The 19,843-nt window shown below is 40.8% G+C and overlaps 1 protein-coding gene across 7 annotated transcripts in view; it reads right to left on the reverse strand.

Moving 5' to 3' along the window:
* Window positions 1-19,843, reverse strand: part of LOC116321318 (regulating synaptic membrane exocytosis protein 1-like) — a 116,471-nt gene that overhangs the window by 79,705 nt on the left and 16,923 nt on the right. For all 7 annotated transcript variants that reach the window (XM_039621962.1, XM_039621958.1, XM_039621963.1 and 4 more), the window contains exon 3: window positions 765-975. In XM_039621962.1, the coding sequence (XP_039477896.1) occupies window positions 765-975 (211 nt within the window). The remainder of the gene's footprint in view (window positions 1-764; window positions 976-19,843) is intronic.

A 19,843-nucleotide genomic window follows, 5' to 3' on the forward strand; every position in this document is an offset into this window, starting at 1 on the left:
TTTTCATATTATTAGTAGCCAATACTTAGACATCTTTTGGGGAATCTGTCCCAAATGACAGATTGTGGTTCATTTTGATGTTAAGAAAGATCAGTGAAAATGTCAGACTTTTATCTTTGAAATATTCCTGTTCTAATGTTGCCATGTCTGAAAAAAAGGCTCGAAAGTGGGTCAATGGACGCGTAGGAATAAAACTCAGCATAGCTCTTAGTTCAGTATAGTTTACACACAAATAAAAAAAAGGAAAATACTTCTATGTTTATATATTACTGTGTTTTTTTACATTAACCTATTTAATTCTGTATTATGGTATCTGTATACTGTTCATTTTACTAACATATAAAGCAGTTTGGGTCGTAGGATTGTGATCATGTTCTTTTTTATAATACAGAAAAGAATCCATATTGACTTTAAGATATACAAATTAAAGAGCGTGTATATCACTCGATCTCATACTTATGATACTTTTTAATATCAAAACTCTTCAAATGTGACAGTGCTTTATTTCTTCCAGACAGCTGCAGCTCCATCCGGGAACTGATGCATGGTGTTGTTTAGGAGAATGAGTTTCAATTCAACCTTTAATAACGATATAAGTATTATCTTTTGTCCTCCATTCTTTTTGCCCTTAGCACTGAAACGTGTGGAGGATACTGCATTACACTTTTGTGAAGGCAGGTTTAATATTTGCTATATTGCTGTGTGCTACTTCACAAGGATAAAAATATGTGTTTTTGTGCTGAGAAAGTGTAACCTTCCCTCACCGTGTTGGATCGCAGGGACACTCGCCCCCCACAGCGAGCACAGAACTTGGTCTGGCAGTACGAGCACAGGTTCCCACAGCCATCTGCGAACTTGGTCTTGTGGCAGATGCCACAGGTCGGCGCGTCGTCCCGGTGAACGGCCGAGCCCGCCGCTGCCGTGGCCTGTCGGATCACAGTCTCTCTGTAGCTGGATAACTGCTGCTGGATACCTCTGCAAAAAAAATCAAACAGAAGCATGAAGACTTCTGCATTTTTGAAAGGAGGTCACATTATAAGTTACCATCTCGGGATACATCTCAAAAACTAAATGTGCAAGTAGACTTAAAGGAAAGGATGTGTCAAATGTCACCCAAGCTCTCTTGAATTTCACAGATGTTCTTTTCACTTCAGTCCAAGAGTATTTCACTCCTTACTGTGTCGTAATCGAGCTCTTTACCGTTTCAGTTTGTGAGGACATGTTTTACTTTCTATTTCACCATCCTCAGCAACAATGCACGTCTCGGTGATGCTAAACACAGCAATGGTTTGAGCTGTGAGCTGTGGATTTATGTGTCACCAATGCTACAATTTACTAATCAGAACAAGAGTATAACTTTTTTTTAATGCTAGCATCCACAGCTTCATTATGAAAGTTAATTTAATTTATTAAATGTGCACTCATCCCACTCTGTGAACTGGGAGGTAAAGTATAAGTTTGAGGTTCTATCCACATTAAAAACCAAGAAAGAGTCCAGCATGCATATTTTAATCTAAACCATTAACTTTTCATAAACTTAACCAGGAAGATTTGTTTTGTAAACCTAAGTAAAAAAGAACTGTTTTGCAGCACCACCACTGCCTTAAACTTTCTCTAACAACCACTTGAGGCTGGTTAATCTAACTGGCTAATACTCAAAGTATCACACTGCCTCTGCTGGTTTAGTCCTCATGCAGAAGTGCATCCTGCTTCCAGGTGTTCCCCAGGTAAGGGACACAAATGCACCTAGCCATCCATGTGAAAAGAAAGCATGACCAGGACACTTTCTTCCATTGCTCTGGGGTCCAGATCTGATGCTCTTGTGCACATTGTTGTTACTTTTGTACAGGGGTTTAGCTTGGGCAGCCTGACTGGTCTGCAGCTCTGCTGCCCCATGCACAACAAACTGTGATGTTCTGTGTATTCTGACACCTTTCTACCAGAACCAGTTGTAACTTTTTCTATGGTTTGAGCTACAGTAGCTCGTCTGTTGGATCGGACCTCACGGGCCAGCCTTCACTCCCCATGTGCATCAGTGAGCCTTGGTCTTCATGACCCTGTTAATGGTTCACCACTGTTCTGACCACTACAGACTGGGAACATCCCACAAGCGCTGGAGATTTGGAGATGCCCAAAGCTGACCCAGTCATCTAGCCATCACAGTTTGGACCTTGTCAAACTCACTCAAATCCTCACACTTGCCCATTTTTCCTGCTTCAAACATCAACTTGGAGGACAAAATGCGCACTTGCTTCCTGATATATCCCACCCACTAACAGGTGACAACATAATCAGTGTTATTCACTTGTCAGTGGTCATAATGTTATGTGTGATCGGTGCAATGTTTAAAGTGGCTAAAAATAGAATGAAATAAAGATCCTGCTGCATCTGAACAAATTCAACTCTTGTAAAAAAACAAACAAACAAACAAACAAATGGTATGAAAAATCATGAATCCACAGACTACTACTGCTTTGATCCACTAGGTTTCAGCCTTCCACAGTAATCCCACACACTGTGGATCACTGCAAACGCAAAAGGTTAAAGGACAGAAAGATACAATACGGAATTACAAAAGAATGATTGTTTTATTGGATAAATAATAAATAAAGGGGAGGAGAAATGAACTGAAACCACAGTATGAAGGAGACAGTTGTTGCATTAAGTTCAGTCGATATCAGCCGCTCTCCATACTCTCTGTGTTTTGGTGCAATCAACTTTTTTTGTGTGTGTGCTTTTGTTTCAGGCTGCTTTGCCAATACAAGAAACTCTTCGAATCGATATGAGAAAGAGAGGGGAAGAGTATTGGTTTTATCAAAGGCATTACAGTATGCTGATTAATTGGATTTCACACTGTGGAGATTGAGGAGAGAGCAAATAGAGGGGAAACAGACCAAAGAGGAGAAGAGCTGATGAATAAGGTGAGGACACAGAGGATATACTTTTTTATGTTTCACTTCCAAACACTACTCGGCAATAACATGTACTAGGCCACAGGCATTTATTAGAGCTGAAGAAGACCAGCCAAATTACACATAATTAAAAACTACATTGAGTGAAATGACAAAAATCATAATACAAAGACACTGTGATTTAATCTTAAAAGCCAGGAAGAGCACGCAATTTAAAAAAACAGCAACAAATGAGGGCAAACTTACAGACAAGGAGACAAAAGTAGGACAAGCATGGTCCGGAGCCCCTTCTCTTCATCTTTTAACACAGGGTACCCTCCTCAATGCCATTTTCAATGTGCTTAAGAACAAAAACCTTAAAAAAGTGCAAGTTGGGAGGCAGGTAGAATTCAATTAATTTCAATTTTATTTTTATAGCGCCAAGTCACAACAACAGTCGCCTCAAGGCAGACTGGGACCAGTTTTTTCTGTTTTGACTCGACGTTAAGTTAAAGCTAAAATGACAAAGTTTTCAGTTCAAATATCAGTTGTCTATCTGCATCATGGTTAGACTCATCATGACAACACCATCTTTTGCCCAAAACTTCACACCTTCCATTTCAGACATTGAAGGACTCCTACAAAATTCTGTCTGCCTGCCCTGCATGTTTAAGAAGAAAACATCCAGTGGGTCATAATGTGAATCTGCACATCCACACATGTGCTCCTGACCAAACGCCAGTATGTGATGACCTGCAGGTGAAAGCGGGTTGACTGTTAGTCCATTCACTGTTTCACGACAGGAAGCAGGTTGAGCATTTCCCCATCTTGGTCTCATGAAACTGAATTTGTCAAGCGACGGGTGGACAAACCATACTGAAGTCTCACGTACGTCTTGATGGTCACCAAAATTTGTATCTGCAAGGGAATTTCATTCAACTCACTGCTAAATATGGAATGAAGAATGAGACATAAAGTCCTTTAATATCACGGACATATAGAGCAGCTTAACAGTTCATCAAGGTAAAGCTCAAGACATTTTTTGACGACCATCAGGACTGAGTGAACCCTGTGGCAAGTACTGCTATGATGATATGTCATTTAGCAGTACTTGCCCTAACTTTATTTTTCATTGTAAATGAAAACAAAATAGAGATGTAGAGATTTATATAGAGATATTTATATAAAATATAAGCAAATTACTATAAATGCAACAATCTGGGGTTTAATTATCAGCCTGCAGGTAAATTTAGATGTGACCTGAGTAGGATACAATTTAAGGTTTTACAAGTGGAATCTTAAATTACTGACCAAAGAAATCAGTGCATGTGCTGTGTCCCTAAATGCCACAAGCCTGGCAAAAAAAAAGTGCCTGTAGAACGGCTTTTTGCTAGTAATGAAATAAGACGCCAGTGAGCTTAGGGATGATGTGACATTAATATTTATGATATGTTAGAGAGGGAAAACAAAGAGGAAAGGAGCAAGTCGTCAAAGAAGAGGTGGGAAAGGGAGAAGAGACCTTACAGGAAGAGAAAATAGATAATTAGAAGAATAGAAGAAAAAGGTAATAACTGGGAAAAAGGAGAAAAGACCAAAAGGATGTAGTAAAATTAGAAGAAAGGAAGGAGGATGGACGAGAAGAAAGACGACAGGAGAGGACATACAGTAGGGAGAAAGAAAGGGAAGAAAACAAAGAGGTGAACTGAGGGCGGAAAGCAAGGGGAGGAGAGATGAGGATGAGACGAAAGAAGAGGTGGGAAGAAAAGAAAAAAGGGGAGGAGAGGAAAACAAACCAACAAGTCACAGAGACAGAGAGGATCCATGAAGAAGTCAAAAGAAGGAAAAGGGGACATGAGGATTAAAAAATAAGACAGGAGAAAAGGAGGGGAAATGAGGAAAGGAAACAAGGTGGAATGGTGGGGGGAGAAAGTGAAAGGGAAGAAGAAGAAGAAGAAGAAGAAGATGGAACAGGAAATAAAAAGAGAGATGAAATGAAAAGTGAAAAGTGAAAGAATGGAGCAGAGGGACAAAAGAGAAGCAGGCAAGTGGTTTATATAAGAAACAGCAACTGTTTAATCGCACTGTCATAAAGACAAACTGCTCCTTATCCCAATCATCTAACAGAAATCCATGCCTTTGTGGCACCCCGGTAACAAATCAAGGGGAGAAAAAGTGCATACAGAGATGAGGTTGTGGTGGAGGAATGGATCAGACACAGGACACACCAGATATTAATGTCCCGTTGTTATTTTTAGATTTATTGCTCTCAGTTTAAATGTATTTTTATCTCTCCATCATACTTTGGGCAGTTCTGGTTACGTATAACAGCACTAACCCTGTTACAGCACTGTCTGTCAGACAGGCCTGCTCCCATCTGATATCTGTATCAGCAGATAACAGAAGACCAAGATACTGGTACTGTGTGACTGTTCCCACGTGAAAAGTCACAACATAACTTCTCCGTCCCAGCGGTGGTCCTAGAGCAACGTTACCTCAGATGCTTCAGGAACAACATCGAGTGTAGCTGCTAAACCCAACAGAACGCGATTTTCTGCAGCACTACTTACAGACCGGGGCTCAGCGGTGCAGGATGCTCCCCCATCGGCTCAGGCGGTAAAAAAAAAAAACAAGTTCCAGCAGCTGAGGCCCAAGTAATCAAAGTCCAACAACTAGTTGTTTGCTTAAGATTTGGCCATTGCTCCTTTGGGTGCAACAAGACAAACCGTTGCCTCTAAATACACCCTTCAGAGATGTCAGGGCCCAGTAGGTGAAATACAAGCTTTGCCTCTGTAAATGTTAGCACCTGCCCACACACACACACACACACTTCCTGGGAGTAACAGGCAAAGGGCACAGAGAGGTCACCTGCTGCTGCAGCGCTGCAGGATTTACTTCCTGATCCGTGGCTCTCACTGAGCCCGCCCTAACCCACGGCTCCATTCAGCTGCTAATAGATTTAGACCGGTATCCAGTACGGACTTGATTTATGGAGCCTGCGTGGTTGATTATGCGTATTGTCGATCTGATCAATATGACACCAGTTGTCCGTGGGGAAGCCTTCAACCTGAACTGAATGAGACGCTGCTGTTCAGATTCAGCATGAGAGGGATTTACATTGAGCCTTTTATGACAATTATCAGCATCTTATTTGTTATTTCAGAGGTGTTACTGTTGATGACGCATGGCTGCAGTCCAAAATAGCTTCTACTGGTATTAGGTCTAATAAATCCATGTTGGCTGGAAGTAAGTATTCCGAGTATTAAATGCACAGAAGGTGATCGGGGCATTTGCTCATCCTTAGTACGTCTCATTTTCCTCCATCCTCAAGATCATTCTTTGTTGGGGGTTCAGTGAGTTCTTTCATTTTTGCCCCCAAACATTTAACTTCTACGTTTCCACACATTTTGACACATTTTACCTTTGTCTGTTATTTTTCTATTATTTCAATGTAATAGGCTGTATATAAAAGATGGATGTAGCCACTGTGAAGTCACCCATTCTGGGCCAGTCGTACGGTTGGATATATTTACAACTTGTGATTTTTTTTTTCATTCAGTGACCAAATATATGAAAAAATCAGAGGTCACACCCCCACTCTCACATCCACAACTGTGGGGACTTTAGTTAAGCTAAAGTGCAGCTAGATTTGATTTAGAAAAGCTGAGAGTAGTTATTCTAAAGACAGAGATACAGAGAGCCTCACTGAGCCATGCTGAATTGTCAGCTGGTACCAAACATTGTGTTTTCCAGGTTGGGTCTAAACTAGAGATGGCACGATACCACTTTTTTATGTCCGATACCGATATCATAAATTTGGATATCTGCCGATACCGATATGAATCCGATATAGTGTGTTTTTTAATCAATAAAACTGTTTTTTAATATCTTGCTGCATTTTGTATAAGTTCATACTCAAGTTTAAATAAACAATAACACTAAAGCTATTCTGTTATACCTGTATGTAAAAAATACACTGCACCCAAAATTATTTTATAGTTCAGCAACACTGATCAATCTAATAAACTTAAACCTACTCCATCCTCCCTATTCTGGTATTTTAAAGAGTACTTAGCAGAAATATTAAGCAACCTAACTAATAGGGTTGCAAACTCCCAGCAAAAAAAAATAGGGAACCACCCCCCACCCTCCACGTCATGATGCTTAATCGATGTAATCAACTTTAATTTGATGCAGGGTGAAAAAAAATGCACAGAATTAAATTATTTTTCAAGAATAATTAAATAGATTCAACATCTTTCTTCAACAGAATTGCAGACTGCACAGATGGTATCTTCCCAAAGGAAAAAGTACTATAGCTTACTAGGGTATATTAGACTTAACAGTTACTATTTGCAGTAATGGACTTCTATACATTTTACATCAGATTAAAACTTTGGGTGTAAGATTCAGATAATTATTTATTAAAAGCTAGACATTTTAAATGAGAATAAGAAAGAAAAGTATGTCTTTGTGCCCCCTTTTCCCTGTTAATGCCCTATCGGCCCCCCTGGCTAAACTTTGCTAGATCCGCCCCTGCACAGTTACCAGCAGTCAGCTACGTAGAAAAGGATCCTGGTGTAGAAAGTAATATTAAATAAATTCTAACAACAGCTTATCAAGGTTAAAGGTGCTGCTGTTGTTCCGCCGCTGGTTTCCTCTTTCTGGTGCAAAGTGGGCCAAAAACAAAGAAGAGAGACGGACTCGCGACAGAAAAGCCGATCAGCTGATCGTTAAGCAGTTTCACGATTGAAGTAGCTGCAGGAAGGTGAGGGAGAGAGAGAGAGAGGCAGTCGCTCCATATATCGGTTGTTAAGCTTAACATGGGAATGCTTTACAAACATTCAGAGATGAACTTACACACTTGCTTTACTTCTCTCTGGGATAACTTCCTCGGAGATGGAATGCTGGTTTGGTAGCGAGGCTACAAATACACACAGCCGCTCTATCACGTGAGCACACTGCTCCGACGTGCTACGGTTATGAGCCGAGTTACGTCGTGTCGCAAGTTTTGTGAGGTGTTTTTTTTATATTTAATGTATCGGATTACATTTTTAATTTCTCACCGATATCCGATCCAGTAATTTACGTCAGTATCGGACCGATACCGATACGTAATATCGGATCGGTCCATCTCTAGTCTAAACTGGTGCATAAAACTTCAGCAGTATGGAGGACCACAAGAGCCACGCGCATCGAAATAAAAATTTCTGTGCTTAAATAATATTCATTATTTAAGCACAGAAATTTTTATTTCGATGCGCATGGCTCTTGTGGTCCTCCATACAGCAGAATGTATAAAAAAAGTATGTAAAACATTTTATTTCATCCCAAATGCTAAAACCAAACCTATGTCTATGCTGCTATCTGTTGTCTATTCTGAGAGTAGTCATTTCCAAAGTGTGGGTCGATGCCCCCTCGTGGGCCGTGAAGCTACTGTAGTGGGCCACAGAAAAAACAGAAATTCAGTTTGAAATTAAGTATGTACAGTTACATATTTATATAAATGTATTTGTATAAAAAGTAGATGAAAACTGGTGATAGGAGGTGGTTAGTTTCTGATGTTACTCATTACTCTGACATAAATTTACTGCTCTTGTGTTAAAGTTTGTGTGCCAGTGGTAGGTGGTAGCAACAGAGTAGCAATTTATAGTTAACAGCCTGTGTTGTTTGCATTTCTTAAATGAAATTTTCAAGAAAATTCATCACTTTCTCTTATACTTTGAGTAAAGTGAAGATTTCAGATTGGCTGGGCCCAATGGGATTTTCTGGTTTTTAAGGTGGCCGCGGGACTCTTGGCTTTGGGAATGGCTGCTGAAGAGGATCACAGGGGGGATGGGGCCCAGCCCAGCTGTTATGGTAGCACGGTACGACAACGACAAAATCACCCAGAGAACATCGAGAAAACACGTAGAGTAGGAACATACAGTATTTACACAAAGGCCACAGCTAACCTGAAATGGTTTTTTCATCTATGATTTACAGTTATGGGTCAAAGGATTTTGATCACATGACATCCCAGCTTGTGTAAGCCCATAGAGTGAGGGTTCTCAAAGTTCCCCCAAAGTCCCCAAACAGCCACTAGAGGAATTTTGCGCAAGTGAGAAAAGGAAAAGATTTTAATTCATTTAATACATTTAATTCATTCAAATTCATCCACAGTAACCGTGAGCACAAAGCCAGACTCTACTCAGATTAGCTAGCCATCACGTGTTATGTAAAAGCTGTAGAGTGCCCTCTGGTGGTCAAACTATGCAATGTCAACACACATAACACGGTTGCAGTCTCATCTAATATCAACAGAAACTCAGCAGCAGGAACAGTAATGTGCTCTTGTTTCTGTGTGTTTTTGCTACAAATCTGAAAAATCAAGTTATCAAATCTTCTGTCACAGGTGAGAAAAAAAACATCTCCATCAAATAACAGCCCTGGAAAATGCAGACATGGATGGTAGTAGATTTAATGAGAGCAAGAGAGGGAGAGGACAGAGAACAAAGGGAGGGAAAGAGAGGCAGTGAGCGAAAAGATCAGAGGGAAACGTACAGAGCGACGGAAACACGGACGGCGAGCTCATTAAGAAAAATATCCATATTCAAATGTAGTGAGACACAAGGTTAAAGCAAAGTGAGAATAAATGCTTCACTTTCTTATGCAAACACACACATGCTCCAAACAAACTCGCCTCATTTTCCCATCACAACATTCGATGGAGCTCACTGCTAAACAACTAAAACAATAAACCATGTGTGTGCGTGTGTGTGTGTGTGTGGTGGGCGCATATATAAATATTTTAAACAAAGGATCCATGATTCAAAGCAGAAAACAGCATTAACATAAAGTGTCTCATAATTAAGCTTAGCAGTACTAACAAACTCTGCTCTCTGACTCTTTGCATGAAGGGAAACCAAAGTTTTGTCCGTGAGAATCTGAAATGATTTGGATCGCATACGCATACCAGATACAGACAACAAAAAAAGGATTCATCATTTAGTCTGGTACTGAGATGGACAAATCCTGTTTTGGTCTGTTTCACTTGTATCCAAAGAAGAACAATCCCAAACTTGGATTATTTTGTTTAACCTCTTAACATCTGCCAGGGTTAGGACTGAGGGTAGCTTTTATGTGTGTGTGTGTGTGTGTGTGTGTGTGTGTGTGTGTGTGTGTGTGTGTGTGTGTGTGTGTGTGTGTGTGTGTGTGTGTATGTGTGTGTTTTTTCCTTTCTGAAAGCAAAATGCTAAATAGGAACATTTTCAGAAACTAGACTGTGTAACATTTAAATGATGTCACACATTTGGGATTACATTTTTCTGTTAAAGGCTTTTTCCAAACAGATGAAAATTCTAAAAGAGCGGACACTAACCAAAACCAGGCCCTCCTTATAATACAATACATCATGTCTGGGAGAGAATATATATATATATATATATATATATATATATATATATATATATATATATATATATATACATACATATATATGTATATACATATATATATATATATATATATATGTATATATATAAAAAACACCCATCTCGCCCCTCTGCGGGGCGGTTTATCCTTCAAGCTCGGGTCCTCTACCAGAGACCTGGGGGCTAGAGGGTACTTCACGTAATCTTGGTAACGGCTACGGGGATCCAGGTTTCAAGCTTGGCCATGATCCTATCTTTCAGGTCAGTTCCTCTCGCACTCAACGATCCTTCAACTATCGCATTTGGGGCTGTGTACCCAATCTCGGGTGGGGGGTGATGAGATATATATATATATATATATATATATATATATATATATATATATATATATATGACCTGAAGGATAGGATCATGGCCAAGCTTGAAACCTGATCCCCGTAGTCGTTACCAAGATTACGTGAAGTACCCTCAGAAGGTCTGCTAGATGATGTTAACGCAGCACTACGGATGATACCTATAAATGGTGGTGGCTAACCAACCGGACATAGTGGTGGTAGACAAACAGAAGAAGACGGCCGTAGTGATCGATGTAGCGGTTCCGAATGACAGCAATATCAGGAAGAAGGAACACGAGAAGCTGGAGAAATACCAAGGGCTCAGAGAAGAGCTCGAGAGGATGTGGAGGGTGAAGGTGACGGTGGTCCCCGTGGTAATCGGAGCACTAGGTGCGGTGACTCCCAAGCTAGGCGAGTGGCTCCAGCAGATCCCGGGAACAACATCGGAGATCTCTGTCCAGAAGAGCGCAGTCCTGGGAACAGCTAAGATACTGCGCAGGACCCTCAAGCTCCCAGGCCTCTGGTAGAGGACCCGAGCTTGAAGGATAAACCGCCCGCAGGGGCGTGCTGGGTGTTTTTTTTTTTTTATATATATATATATACATATATATATACATATATATATACAGCCCCAAGGAGTTAAATAATAATAACATACAGGTCCCCAAACAGAAGATGCAGAAGCCACCTAGTATCAGACAGAATTGCCACCTTAATACACTCTTGCGCCCATGTCCACGGAATCAGGCAAACATGAGAGACGTACCTGTGTGTGTTTGTGTGTGTGTTGACTCAGCAGGGATAATATCTAACGAGAAAATGTCAGAATAATTCATTGAACGTAATACAGAAAACCTCCAGTGCATTTTAGCCTGTGCCTGAGTTTTATCTTTCATGTAATACACATCTGCACCATGAGCTGATGGAGATGCAGCACAAAGTGGTGTGGGACTATTTTCTTCTGTGGATAAATACACATTTAGTCGTGCCTATTTACAGAGGCAGGATGGTATAGGTGGGAATTTGAAGTTTGTCACCTAGTGTTGCAGCGTGTGTTGCTGTAATATTTATTATAATATCTATTATATTTTGCTCATTTACTTTTGAAAAGTAAGAAAGCATTTGAGCTACAATCCAGCATGTATTTTTAGTCTTTAAGTCTATTTTTTGTTTGTTTGTAACTACAGCCATACTGGGCTCAGAGACAGGTGACCTTTGCTCTACACTGCTTGAATTCCTCCTGTGCGGACACACAGACTGAACTCCAGTTGGTGCTACCCTTTAATAATTTGACTTTGAAGTTGTATGTCTATTAGTGTAATTGATATTCAAATGTTCCATACAAATAAAATCCTTCATTAAAACATCCCAGTCAAGAAAACTGAATGCAATAGCACTGGCATGTGACTTTAGCACATAAAGTTTTCTTTTGAGTGCTGGCTACAGTTTGGAAACTGCAGGCCACTGTCCTTCTCAACTGCTCAGCTCACAGGTTCAGAGGAACTGTGTGTTCCAACCTGTGTGCCTCTCATGACCTCCCTTGAAACTCTGCTGCTAAGTTGTGATAATGTATAAATATATAAAGCTTTACACAATATAAACAGATACATAAAATACACAACCTATTGCTAGTTGGCTAAGCCTATCACCAGTTGGTTTCTTTTCTTTCTTTTCCTTTTTGGAGGGGGGGGGGGTCATAGGTTGTTAGCTATGACAAAATAGCTAACAAGCTAACCTGAACCTCCTGCGTGTTAGTTATTTTTTTACTACATCTGTCAAAAGTTTTAAAAGGTGCATTTCATCTGGCAAGGACAAGCCACACAAGTAGTCCTTGCCTAGAAATTTAAAAACAGATTTCGATTAAAATCAAAGTGAAAACAATCGCTGTCATAAAACTTCTCTCTTGCCAACATCCGTTATACTTCTCACTTGTTTGTATCCATCCTTTACATCACTGCCATCTTGTGGCTGCAGTTGGCTATTGTCTCTGGAAGCAGGATTAATCCTGCTTACCTTTGACTCTACTGACATCCGTAGTATGCTTCAGTTTTATGGGTATGTTTGCGTCTCATTAACAATGGACTGAGCTTGTCAACCTATGAGGCTAGCAACTTTTTTCTGGTTATTTGTACATGCACATTGTGGACAAATCTATATTCTTTCATAGGAAATTGCTAGAAACCACTGTGCTATGACGTTACCTCTGGCTCTGTTTTCACTGCTCTGAGATCAGTTTCTCCACCTTTTACTAGATTTACAATTAAATTAACTTCTGTCTTTCATTGTCATAAGACATATGTTTACTCTTACTTGCCATGACGAACTTAGACCAAAATAAGACGTTTTTAATAATTTTTAATAATACATTAGCAAAGAAAGCCTTGATGATGGAGAGGGGATATCAACTGCAGATGTAGGCTCCACCAGCATTTTCAAATTAGCATCTAGAAAAACCAGTGGGTTAAATGAATGTATGAAGTTCAACCACCTGTTTTCATTTTTAATTAACATTCTAATTCTCCTGTAAATTTTAACAGTTTATCATGTCCCACAGTGCTCAATGCTTTTATTTCAGCTGCAATTTTGTACAATATTAATAAAATGCTGGCTTGGGGCACACTGTACACCTCCAATGAGCTGAAGGAGGTGGCTGAGAAGAGGGAGGTCTGGTTATCTCTGCTTAGACTGCTGGCTGGCTGGCTGGCTGGATGGATGGGCAGTTTGAGTTTTGAAATCTTTTATTTTCAGCAGATATTTTCTGGTTGGTTTCCTTATGTTTATATTCTCAGGCCATCTTAATTCTAGTTTAGTTACAACCTACAAGATCTAAAACACGGGTGCCAGTAGGTCATGAGCAAGACTGTATAGAGCTCGACTGCATCCTGAGGTGGCAATTCAGCCATTTAATTCGTGTTACAGCAGAACATGAGTGAAAGAACATGGTGTAATAAAAGTACTTTTTTTCCAAACACTTACATTTATTTAAATTTACTTGAGGGAGGTTAGGGGTTGCCATCTCAGCATCCTGTCAAGTTCATCTCTTGCTAATGACCTACTAAATTTTATTCAGGTGTGTTACAGCAGGGGCACATTTAAAAGTTTCAGAACAGCAGCCCTCAAGGACTGGAGTTTGACACCCCTGATCTAAAGGATCCACTAACAGTGTCAGTGGACAGCAGCCAGTGGCAGACACCACAGGCCTCCCCTAGAGGGCCCTTGTTCACGCTTTGATGGATCAGAGCTGTTTTAGTGGCACAAAGGTTACTTAAACATAACTATGCAAGTTTTATTGTGGTCGCTGCTGGGTGTATATCACATCTATTACTAGAATTGCACATAGGGTTCTTGAGTTCACTGCAAAAACAACAATTAATCTTCAGGCTAATTGCCACAGAGTGAACGAGAGGCTTTTGGGACCTGATGAAGTTGCCCATATAACCTTATTACCAACAAACAAATGCACCAATTCTTCACCAACACTGTCTTTTTGATTTATATCAGCTGAATCTAAAGCAACCAGCCATTTTAAGAACTTAAATTACTAGTGTGTTTCATGTCAAAGGAATTTGCAAAGAAAAGCGTCTGGACTTCTTTGAGTTGCTTGAAGACGTTTCACCTCTCATCCGAGAAGCTTCTTCAGTTCTAAGGTCAAATGGCCGAGAGTCCCAGATTTAAACCCAGTGGGAGTATCCCCCCAAAGAGGGACAAAGGACCCCCTGGTGATCCTCTAATCACATGAGCCAAGGTGTGAAAGCGGGTGTGGTACCTAATCAGCCAGGGTTTCGGGTGAGCTCATTGTGAAACCTGGCCGCACCTTGTCATGTGAATTCCTGAGGTCAGATGGCCCAGGATGTGAGTGGGCGTTAAGGCGTCTGGGGAGGGAACTCAAAACTGGATTATAGATGGCAGACAGTTGGTGTCTTCAAGCAACTCAAAGAAGTCCAGACGCTTTTCTTTGCAAATTCCTTTGACTACGATGACCTGGATGACTGAGAACCTTCACAGACATAGTGTGTTTCATGTTTTTTTAAATAAGAATTTAAAATGGGAAATCAGAAATGCTACACAGCTTTGTTGAACTTTTACACAGAAATGTGCCAGTCTGCACAGGCTAAGATAAAACATACTAAGCAACTATGCAGTTTTAATGAAGATTTTCTTAAATTTTAACCACAGTTGTTACAGTGTGTCCTCTCTGCCTTTCAATTTCCCCAAAATGCTTCCAAAATGGTTCTGGCCCTCTTTGTCTCTCTCAGAGCCTGGCACCTCATTCAAAGCTTAAAGTTACACTTAAACAACTCCAAAAAAGTTAAAGACCCCATCCTTGACATGACAGTCGATGTGTCCAAAAATAAGGCTGATAAAACAGCTGAGTCCTGCAGTCCTTGAGCGTCATTACTGCTTCTAAGCCAAACGCTGGCACCGCATTCACTCGTCCTGGGCTTTCACAAAGCGTGGGGGTTGGGGAGGAGGGATGGGATTGGGAGGGCATCAGGTTGGGTATGGGTGCCAGCTTCAACTCGTTTCCTGTAGTGACTCAGGCCTCTACGGCAGCGTATGAGTCACTCCTCTAGTTCTGGGATCGATATTCAAAAAAGCAGGCAGACATGAATCAAATAACAATGAGTCAGTGTCAGAGAAAACCACCTCATGGCCATTTAGAAATTAACCACTCCAACTTTTCCTCGTCTCATTTGCTTTCTAACACTTTTTGAAAAGCATTTTTTTAACTGACTTCAGTCTCTTGTTACTCCATTCTGTTGTGAGAAGTTTCGCTCTCTCCAATTCTCAAACTCTCGCTGTCACCATCCTCTTTTCCTTCCTTCCCTCTCTCTGCTGTCTTCAATCTAATCCACACACACATGCGCACACACACTTTTACTGTAGTCATCTACAAGACTGATTGAAACTCATTTGGTGTCCTATAATAGATGAGTATTAAAAAACTTTCCTCCTCCTCCATGCTATTTGTGAGATTGAATAGAAGGTAAAGTGCATGCCAAAATTAAAGACGAGTTTCCTGTTTGCAGCAGCCGTGTGTGCCTGTGTGTGTGTCTGTATGTGTGTAATGTGGATACACAAAAGGCATTTGTTGGTAGACAAAAGAAAAAAATCCTCCTCCTCTCCCTTTAACACCTTATTCTTTCCAGAAAATACTTTATCAACTTTACAGGCTTCAAATTGTGAAACAGTAACATGCACACTGCAGTTATTAGGCGAACATGAAATGCATGTAAGAAACAAATGACAAAATGAGTCAAAACTATGGTGTACTATAATCTACATATAAAAAAGACATGTAGGATCCAGGTAAAGTTAGCCATCTAAATGCTCTATTCCAGAACTTCTAGTATGCACAGTCAGAGACATTAGAAGAGACAGACACACAACAAATGGAAATCTGTGGACATTAACAAGGGAAAACACTTTTAAAGAACGTGTTTTTTGAGGGAAGTTTGGGCAGTTTAATCAGGTTGAGGTGACCATTGAACTCAAAGGATTTTTTAGATTAAAAAAGTGAATAAGTGCCCAAAAGTGTTTCCAGACAGCTGCCCAGTTGCAAAACTATGTCCTACAAGGAATTTGGCACATTAAATGTAAAGTGTTCTGAAAGCAACCTCAATCACATTAAGCTTGAATGTCACATAGTAAACAATACTAAACAATTCAAGTGTTCAACCCTCCAGCAAAACAAGCTCAAACAAGTTCAAAACCAGCTAAACTTTCAATTATTTATTAATTTGTTGGGTTTGTATCACAGTCTTATCTGTGACTCCTGAAGTGGATCCACAGTGTGAGGGTATGAGTGGAGAAGCTTGCTAAAGGTGGTGGCCAGCAGGCTACCACATACATAGATATATACAGTGGCTTGCAAAAGTATTCGGCCCCCTTGAACTTTTCCACATTTTGTCACATTACAGCCACAAACATGAATCAATTTTATTGGAATTCCACGTGAAAGACCAATACAAAGTGGTGTACACGTGAGAAGTGGAACGAAAATCATACATGATTCCAAACATTTTTACAAATAAATAACTGCAAAGTGGGTGTGCGTAATTATTCAGCCCCCTTTGGTCTGAGTGCAGTCAGTTGCCCATAGACATGGCCTGATGAGTGCTAATGACTAAATAGAGTGCACCTGTGTGTAATCTAATGTCAGTACAAATACAGCTGCTCTGTGACGGCCTCAGAGGTTGTCTAAGAGAATATTGGGAGCAACAACACCATGAAGTCCAAAGAACACACCAGACAGGTCAGGGATAAAGTTATTGAGAAATTTAAAGCAGGCTTAGGCTACAAAAAGATTTCCCAAGCCTTGAACATCCCACGGAGCACTGTTCAAGCAATCATTCAGAAATGGAAGGAGTATGGCACAACTGTAAACCTAGCAAGACAAGGCCGTCCACCTAAACTCACAGGCCGAACAAGAAATGCAGCCAAGAGGCCCATGGTGACTCTGGACGAGCTGCAGAGATCTACAGCTCAGGTGGGGGAATCTGTCCATAGGACAACTATTAGTCGTGCACTGCACAAAGTTGGCCTTTATGGAAGAGTGGCAAGAAGAAAGCCATTGTTAACAGAAAACCATAAGAAGTCCCTGTCACGGTTCTGGGTCAGTGTTGACCCAGCTTTTTGAGTTTCTTATTTTTTTAATTAATTCTTGTAGTGGTGGATTGTTTGGTGATGATGATGATGATTCTGATTGTGATGGTGATGATGGTGATGATGATGATGATGATGATGATGATGATGATGATGATGATGATGATGATGATGATGATGATGATGATGATGATGATGATGATGATGATGATGATGATGATGATGATGATGATGATTATTTAGAGTTTCATGTTTCTGTTTATTTGTGTTTTAGGAATTGTGGTCATGTATTGTTTGAGTTCCATGTGTTATATTCTGCCTCTCAGTCTGCGTCCTTGTTTAGTGGTTTATGGTTTCCTGTTTTGTTTTGAAGGAGTGTGCCTCATGTTAGTGTGTGCAGCTTTGTTCCCCCTGTCTCGTCAGCCCTGATCTCCCAGCTGTGTCTGCCTTCTGTTGCCCATTCCCTCATTACTACCCCGTGTATTTAAGCCCTGTGTTTTCCATGCACCGGTGTCGCGTCGTCACCATCAGATTATGCCTGTGTGTTTCCGTGTCAGTGTTTCAGTAGTTTCATGTCAGTACCATTGCTCAGTTAATGTTTTGTTTTCTGCCAGCGAATAAAGCTGTGGTTTTCTGTTGACATTTGGCTTCACGAGTCCTGCGTTTGGATCCTCACCTCCACCTGCCGCACACAGAGCCCTGACAGTCCCGTTTGCCACAAGCCATGTGGGGGACACAGCAAACATGTGGAAGAAGGTGCTCTGGTCACATGAGACCAAAATGGAACTTTTTGGCCAAAATGCAAAACGCTATGTGTGGCGGGAAACTAACACTGCACATCACTCTGAACACACCATCCCCACTGTCAGATATGGTGGTGGCAGCATCATGCTCTGGGGGTGCTTCTCTTCAGCAGGGACAGGGAAGCTGGACAGAGTTGATGGGAGGATGGATGGAGCCAAATACAGGGCGATCTTGGAAGAAAACCTCTTGGAGTCTGCAAAAGACTTAAGACTGGGGCGGAGGGTCACCTTCCAGCGGGACAACGACCCTAAACATAAAGCCAGGGCAACAATGGAATGGTTTAAAACAAAACATATCCATGTGTTAGAATGGCCCAGTCAAAGTCCAGATCTAAATCCAATCGAGAATCTGTGGCAAGATCTGAAAACTGCTGTTCACAAACGCTGTCCATCTAATCTGACTGAGCTGGAGCTGTTTTGCAAAGAATGGATGTGGAAGAATGTCAGTCTGCAGATGTGCAAAGCTGGTAGAGACATACCCTAAAAGACTGGCAGCTGTAATTGCAGCAAAAGGTGGTTCTACAAAGTATTGACTCAGGGGGCTGAATAATTACGCACACCCCACTTTTCAGTTATTTATTTGTAAAAGATGTTTGGAATCATGTATGATTTTCGTTCCACTTCTCACGTGTACACCACTTTGTATTGGTCTTTCAGGTGGAATTCCAATAAAATTGATTCATGTTTGTGGCTGTAATGTGACAAAATGTGGAAAAGTTCAAGGGGGCCGAATACTTTTGCAAGCCACTGTATAAGAGTGGAGGAAAAAAACAGATACAGCACAGTACTGTGATAATTATAAACATGTCGCCTCCTCTCAGGCTCGTTTGACCTGATAGGAGGCGATCTTTCTGCAAACAGCTCCAGTTTGACTTGTACTGACTGCAGTCGCTCTCAGAGAGATTTTTAAAGGTTTGCAAATAATTGCTATCGAAAGTATGATGCAGACAGCAGTACAACTCCAGGGGACTCAACTTAGCTGGATGCCAGCTGGTTGTATTCTGTTGAACAGGAAGGTTCTTGAGTGCAAATGTAATACTTAGATACATAACACATCTTGACTATTGACTATTTACTGTGGGTAAAGTATTGTGATAATATCATATCGTGAGGTGTCTGGTGAATCCCATGTCTTCAATAATCATTTTCATTAGAGCACCCCATAAGCAAAATAAAGGCTAGATGACTATCCCACCTTTGACCTTTGTAGAAGACGGGGCTTTAAAATTAGAAAAATTGAAGGGGCTGCTTCGTGGCACCAAAAGCTGTACCATGGTAACTGCCTTTGAAATCCCTCTTGGCTTGGGGCCATGGGACAATTCTATTAGCGGTTTTAGCCTTGATCCAGCCTTGTATTTACTTGTGGGTGAATAGAACAAAGAACTGAAAGTAAATCTACATGCACACTTGGAAGAGATCAAATCACAGGCAGTTTTGGGCAGGAGGAGGGATTACCGTCAGCTCTCCATTATGCCATGGGTGTGGTGTGGAGCTCATAAAAGAAAGGAACAGACTTGTTGGAGGAAAATAAACTACTTGAACGCAGTGTGCACAAATGAATTTTCAAAAAATGAGAGAGAGAGATCTAGTCCACAAGGGACCCAGAGCCACTATCGAGCCATTAGTTAGAGAGGAAGAAGAAGCAGAAGCCAAAGAAAATCTCTTTATATTGTTCAGAGACAAACTTACAGTGAAATTCAGATTTTCAGATTTTATTCTTAAAGGGATTCACACGGTGGTGTACACATTGACACACAGATCCAGTAAAACAAAATTACCCAAGCTGGCTTCAGTGCAGC

This window comes from Oreochromis aureus, linkage group 13 (assembly GCF_013358895.1).
Source record: "Oreochromis aureus strain Israel breed Guangdong linkage group 13, ZZ_aureus, whole genome shotgun sequence".
In the NCBI taxonomy this organism is placed as follows: Eukaryota; Metazoa; Chordata; class Actinopteri; order Cichliformes; family Cichlidae; genus Oreochromis; species Oreochromis aureus.